This window comes from Pristiophorus japonicus, chromosome 3 (genome assembly GCF_044704955.1).
Source record: "Pristiophorus japonicus isolate sPriJap1 chromosome 3, sPriJap1.hap1, whole genome shotgun sequence".
Classification (NCBI taxonomy): Eukaryota; Metazoa; Chordata; class Chondrichthyes; family Pristiophoridae; genus Pristiophorus; species Pristiophorus japonicus.
Window position 1 is genome coordinate 272,343,185 of NC_091979.1, and position 7,243 is coordinate 272,350,427.

The following is a 7,243-nucleotide window of genomic DNA, read 5'->3' on the forward strand; positions in this document are numbered from 1 at the left end:
TGCTGAGGGAACAAATCAAGGCTGGACTCAATGGTGAATGCAGAGCTCCCACCAATATGAACATAGGTAGAAATCCCAATTCTGATATCATTGCAAACATTGTTTAAAAAACTAATTTATAAGACATGCAGAAGCCTTGGGGTGGTAGCTATATGAACAAAGTATTACTGCTTTAATTTTTCAATGAATGATACTAGTATTGGGGGTTCACTGTATATTCACATTGCAAGGAAGGGTACTACACCTGCTGCTGCTTTCTAGCCCCCAGCAAACCCTGCCTCCCCATTCCCCAGGTTCCATCCTGGCCTTGATCCTTTTGAACCAAGTCTCGTTCAGCCCCAAAAGGCCCTAACATTCTTGTCTGTGCTCTACTGGCCTTGACATCTCTGGTCACCAATTCCCAGCTCCATCAGAATGGCTAATTATGTTATACCATGTGTACAGATTCTCCTTAAATAGATGTGTGTATTCCAAATCTTAAATTCATCAGTTCCTCATAATCATCTGTGAAAAACTCAGTTAGTATGTTGAGCCATTGAACTTTTTCAAATATTTAAGAATGAACATTTCACTACGAGTGCCAGCTGCAGTGCACTGTTGTCCTGATTGATGTTAGTAATAATGTTTTTTTTAATTGTTTATTTTTTGTCCTTGTTCTTTGACTTTTGTTACTTTCCACAAAAAAGCCTTTCCATGGTGCAGTGAACTAACAATTTTTTTTTTGGGGAGGGGGGTTACAAAATCCACTGTTTAGATCTAATTTGGTGTTAGGTTCAAGGTAAATTGAGGGTTAAAGCTTCAGATTCTGAAATAGGGTCAAGGTTTAAGTTATAGGTTAAAAGTCTGGATTCAGCATAAGGAGATGGGATTACAGTTTTAGTGTTGGGGTAATTATTGAGCCAATGGCTGAGGATTTAAAGTTTGTTTTAGCATTGTCGTGACATAAATGTCAAAGTCTTAATGTATAGGTAGACTTAAAGTAAATTGGATCAGATTAAATTGGATTGTAAGGATGTGCTTAAATGTTTGGTCCATAAAAAAGATATATATTTAGTCTCAATGTAATACATTAATAATTAGGGCTAATAGCTAATTTAGGGCAATGATTAAGATATTTTCAAGCAATCCCTAAAATAAAACCCTTCTGGAAAGCTTTGTATTTTTTCTATGACAGCCTATTTAAAAGTGTCCGTTGCATTTTTCACTGATCTCTCTGAGTAATGCACACTCTTACCTGGATTAAATAGGGCCTGCAGTGATCGGAATCTCCCCTGTATGACACCGAGTAAATAGGCAGTAATCCTCATCTTAAGCCCCTCAGCTCTACAGATCAGCCTATAGTAACCGATACTCCTGTGACTGTTACAGAATCTTATTGTGTTACCTTTAGAATTACCCTCTTCTTCCTGTTTGCATCATGGAATGTCAGTGAAAACCGCCCTGCCGTTTAAAACTTCTTTTTATGAAAAGCTGTCTGAAGAAAGCATTTGATTTCAATAATGCAATAGTGTTCATTGTAGAACTGACTCTTCAGTTAAACATATTGTCAAACCGTGACTGTGTTAACCGCTGCCTAGGTATCTGCAATATATACTAAGCCCGACCAGTTTAGTCTTGTGACCTTGTGCTTTTTAATATTATTATCTTGATTAACTCTGTCAGCGACCATTCCCTTACCCGTGCCCTATGCACCATTCCACAACAAAGTTGTATAATAGATGTTTATAATGACCATTTGTGAGCAATAGTCTGATATCTTTAGTTCTGGATAAGAAATGCAAATCGGGCTCATTACTAGATTCATGCAAATGAGAGAAGAACCCATGGATTTAAAAAAATGACCATGGATGTTTATGACCTCTGCAAATTTCCAGGAAACAGAGTGATCACTTATATGCATTACCTGCACAGTTATCAAAAGATTTTCTCCGTAATTCGTTATAATTTCAACCATGATAATTAGAGGCATGTTATGATAGGTCAAAGTGCTGAGATTTACATGTGGATCATTATTATTGTATTTATGTGGTAACTACTAGTAATAAGGAAACTCGCAGAGGTGTCTCAACATGTTCCAAATTTCAGGCTCTATGTATACTACATCTGTAGCAGTGGTGCAGCGAGATTTTGTTTTGCACTGATACGAATGTTTTGCAGTGTAAATCCACAGTTAAGGCCAAGAATGATTCTAGGGTGAAGCAGAACATGATTTTATCCTCCAGGGAGTTGTATTTCACTCAGGAGTCAGGTCGGGCCCTGATTCTGGATTTATACTACAACTTTAGCATTGGTGCAAATGGAAATCTCTTCACAGCAATCTGACTGCTACACAGAATTATATAGGAATTACAAAATGGAAACAGGCCATTTGGCCCAACTACTCCGTGCTGGTGTTAACCCTCCACATGAGCAGTAGTCCCACCCTGTTCCCATATCCTTTCATTCCCCTTTCCTTCAACCATCTATCTATCCTATGCTTAAATGTTGTACAGTGCCTCTGCTTCAATCACTAACTCTGGTAGTGCATTTCCACAGCCTCAAAACACTCTGTTTTAAATCTCTTACATTAATCTTTTATATATGTCCCTTTATTCTAAACCCATCAATAACTGTAAAGCATTTGTTTCTATCTAGTCTGTCCCATCCCTTGATAATTTTAAATATCACGATCAAATCACAAATGAATCTCCTCTGAACTAACAAAAGCAGCCACAGTTTTTCAACTCATCATATTTGTATTTCCTCATATCAGACAGCAACTTAGTGAACTTGTACTATATCCTCTCTACTGCCTCAGCATCCTTCCTTTAGTGCGGAGCCCAAAACTGTACACAGTACTCCACTATAGTTGGACTAAGGTTTTACATAGATTCACCATTGCATCTTGACTTTTATATGTTATACTTCTTGCCATAAAATCCAGTATTCCGTTTGCTTTTATATGGCCTTTTCCACTTGAGGTGCTGCTTTTAATGTCTTCTGAATCTGAACCCCCAAGTGAGAGTAGATATGTGCCAGAGGATTGGAGAGTTGCCAATGTAAATGCTATTTTCAAAAAAGGAGGCAGAGTTAACTCAAATAATTACAGAACAGTTAGTTTAATATCTGTGGTGGGGAAAAGATTGGAATCTTTAATTAAAGATGAAATTGCTGAAAATCTAGATGAAGAAAAAGTAACTAGAAGCAGCTAACATGGATTTCAGAAAGGAAAAAAAACCTGATAGAGTTCTTTGAGGAAGTAACAATAATGGCAGATGGGGGAAATGCAGTGGATGTGATGTACATGGGCTTTGACAAGGTACCATAGAGGAGACCACGGGAGAAGATTAAGCAGTATGAAATTAGGGAGAGTCTAGCAAATTGGATTAAAAACTGGTTACAATGAAGGAAACAGAGAGTAGGGGTTAAGGGCAATTTCTCAGAGGGGTTGGAATTGGGTAGCGGTGCCCCACAGGTTTCTGTTCACTATGTACATCAATAATTTGGATATAGGACTAGAGGGAATGGTGTCCAAAAATTTGCTGATATTACCAGAATTGGAGGCATAGTAACTAATTCTGAAGACTAAAGAAAGCTTCAAGAAGATATTGCTAAAATGATGGAATAGGCAAAAAAATGACAGATGGAATTCAATGTCAGGAAATATTAGGTAGTACATTTTGGTAATAATTATACATTGAAAGGGGAATAGCTGGACATTGGGATTTGAAACCTAAAATATAAGCTCTGGGGCCTCTACTGTTCCTGACTCCATTTCCCTCAGGTTCCTTGGATCAATCTCACTAATATTGTAGGGTAAATGCATCCCAGTCTTCATGTAATAATATTTGGCTTTTTATGTTTGTTTACAAACAAAAACATTCAATGGTAGATTATCAACTTCCACCCACAATGAACATGAAGTCAGCAGAGCAGTAGTCATGCTCGCCCCAAGTCTATGTCGGGAGCCTTGAATCAATTTCGGGTTTGGGTTCATTTGAAGGTAGCCAACAAGCTGCGGGCACAGAACAGGCATGGGAAGGTGGGGGAAGTGGCCAGCTCCTACACTGAGCCGGTTGGCAGGCTAGGCCTAGGATTGGATAAGCCAATCCAGCGAGGCACGAGCGGGCCGCACTATTTTTTTGGAAGCCAGGCCAGCCCCTCCTCCCATAAAAATAAAAAGCTTCGGGGCCTTCTGTGGAGCAGACACCGTGGTCCCTTTTAAGGACAGCTGGCTAGGCTGCTCGCTGCCTGGTACAAATGGGCAGAGCCTGCTTCAAAAATTGCAATCGGGGTCCTACAATGACATTGGACCCTGATTGTCATATTTAACTAACCTCCTGCCCAAAATAGGTGGACATGCTGTTCATCCATTTACAGGCCAGCCAGGAAACTGCATTAGGTAGGTCTTGGGCATCCATGAGGTAACCCAAGAGACAAGAGGCAAGGTGCCACCCCCACCCCCATCCCCCTCGAATTTTAATTGCTGGCCATCTGTTTTTCTGATGAGAAATAGATGGCTAGCATTTAATATCATCCGTCTGAACCAATATTCTGTTATTTTGTATGTCCTGTTGTTTGCTCTCAACTGTCGTGGTGAGTGGTGGGTGGTATCCAAGTAATGCCATTTATGTCTGTAACCACTGCATAAAAAAGCTACAGGTAAATTGTGTGTGTGTGTCTGGAGCTGTTGGGAATATAATACCTGGAAATCTAAGCATCAAGTGCAGCTCTCTTTTCTCTGTACGTGTCCTGTTCGATGATGCACCTGCTTTCTCTGGCAATGTTTCTAGGCTGACAAGGGTCTCTGAATCTTATACTTTCCATTGTAAAGGTGAGAATAAATCCGTCTTCCTATTGATATAGTTGTGGCGATGAAGGAGGAAGCGTCAGTGTTCCCTAGCAACTTAGGAAGGATTTTCAGCTTCACAAATACCTTAAATTTATTGGCTTTGAAACTGAACCCAATAACAATCAAACATTTGTCATTGAGAAGGGGGAAACTGGATTACACAAGTGAATATAATGCTGTTGAGTCCTTTTCTTAAATCACAAGGATGGCTGGTATGGGAAATAGAAATATCATCCTGTTGCTGTGTCAAAAATATGGCTGAATCAGAGGGAACTTTATTCTGCATCTCATTTTGATATACCTGACCTGGAAGTGCTTGATGCTGACGTGGATGTTTAGAACATTCCTCAGGATTGACAGCCCATGCCGTGATAAGCACAACAAATCACCTTCTCACCTCCAAAAGCATTCTTCCTCCCTTTCTCTCTGCAAGTCTCTGTGCACCATGCACCATCCCTGGCTGACAACAGTTTTCACGCCATTGTTGATGCTACCCTACAACAAACTGAGGAAGTGATTGAAGGCAACCTGGCATGCTTTGCTCTCAAATTTTCTTTCCTGCACTTGAGGAAGGGCATGGCCTCCATTGTGCATCTTTCACTGACCGTGAGAACTTAGTGTGTGAGCCATTGTAGTCATAAACCCACATCCTAACTTCACAATGCTGCACTGCTCCATGATAATGCCTGAGAGCCATTTGCTTTTAAGTCAATTGTGATAAAAATGGATGCTTTCCACAAAATAAAGTCCTTGCGCATATTTCATAAGTTGGAATATTTCCATGCAAAGTATTTTGATGGATCTTTTAGACTAATTACTGCCAAAGGTTTTCTTTTATATTAGTTTTAATCATTCCTGGGATGTGGGCATCGCTGACAAGACCAGCATTTATTGTCCATCCCTAATTGCCCTCGAGAAAGTGGTGGTGAGTCGCCTTCTTGAATCATTGCAGTCCATGTGATGCGTACAACTGAGTGGCTTGCTAGGCCATTTCAGAGGGCAGTTAACAGTCAACCATGTAATGTATGCATCTGTGAATATGCTCACAGGTTTGTAGAGGGGTTGATTGCTCAGGAATCCGTACCTCCACGACCGCGGTTTTAGGTGGCAGGCGGACGAGAGGGCTGTGTCTGGCAAGGTGACCAGGGTCAGGGACTGGCTCGCTGGCAGAGGAGCAGGCTGGATGGCGCCAGACGAGCTGGCACGGTGCCTATCCTGGGCTGACATCTGGCGTGCGGCCATTGCCATCGAGTCGCTAAAAACAGTACTGGGCCCTGACTCCGTTAGGTGTGACGAGGAGGCTCAAGCACGTGGAGAGATCCCCTCCGAACTGACCCCTGTACGGATGGAATTCCTCATCGGCGCCAAGCCCCGAAACCTCCCTCGGGAGCCGGCGCCTCACAACTTGAACCTCCTCCGAGAAATCCCCTCCGTGCTTTTCAGTTCTGTGCAGAGGGGATTTCTGTATGAGCTGCTCTTGCACACTCTCCACGTTGCCATCCTTGTCTGCCGTCTGGACATGCCAGGGCGCACTATCTTGCCGTCCAGAGGAGGCAGGGGTCCCCAATAGAATGCTCTCTACGTGGGTGTCCTCCTCTTATTTATTGGGGACTTGGCCTGGAGGGTGTTGCACGGAGCAGTCCCATGCAATAAGTTCTTAAGTCGGTTCACGGGCTCCCAGGCCGCCTGTAATTTCTGCGGTCTAGAAGAGTCTGTGTTCCAAGTATATATTGAATTTGCGAGGTTGCAGCCCCTCTTCCAATATTTGAAGGGGCTGCTCCTCAAATTCTAGTTGCACATCAGTCCCACATTCCTGATCTTTGGGCACCCTGTGTGGAGGGAGCGGGCAGGTCGGACGGCCTCCTCGTAGGACTGCTCCTGGGCATGGCCAAGGGGGCCATCAGCTGATCCAGGCAGCGGGTGGTCAAGGGGTCATTCAGCCCGACTACCTGCCTCTCTTCCGCAGTTACATCCGAGCCAGGGTGTCCCTGGAGATGGAGCACGCGGTGTCCACCGGTACGCTTGCGGCCTTCCGCGAAAGGTGGGCGCCGGAGGGATTGGCGTGCATCATCACCCCGGCAATCAAATTTTTATTTGAACCATGTCCAAAGTTTAATTTGTTTAAGTTTGTCAGTTTTACCCCCCTTTTAGCCAGGGAGCACTTGTATAATTTGTGATTTTAGTGCCCTCAAAAAAAAAACAAGGGGGCACATGAAAAGTTTTTGGAGTGTGACCCCTCCTTTAATCAGGGGGCACTTGATTACTGATACAACACAAAATAGTTGTAGAGCTGTTGAGTTATGAGTGGCTTAGCCAGACACATGACGTTCACAAGACTCAATAAAACCCCAGCCAGTTGGATTCAGGGGATCCACGATGAGGTAGGTGGTTGTGAGCCTGGTGGATGAACTG

At 42.7% G+C, this 7,243-nt stretch overlaps 1 protein-coding gene across 1 annotated transcript in view; it reads right to left on the reverse strand.

Annotated features, from left to right (window-relative positions):
- The window catches only part of LOC139255799 (sporozoite surface protein 2-like), a 45,926-nt gene extending 39,847 nt beyond the window's left edge, over positions 1-6,079 (reverse strand). The window contains exon 1 of the mRNA XM_070873999.1: positions 5,916-6,079. Within this exon, the coding sequence (XP_070730100.1) occupies positions 5,916-6,079 (164 nt within the window). The remainder of the gene's footprint in view (positions 1-5,915) is intronic.
- Between the last annotated feature and the right edge of the window lie 1,164 nt (positions 6,080-7,243).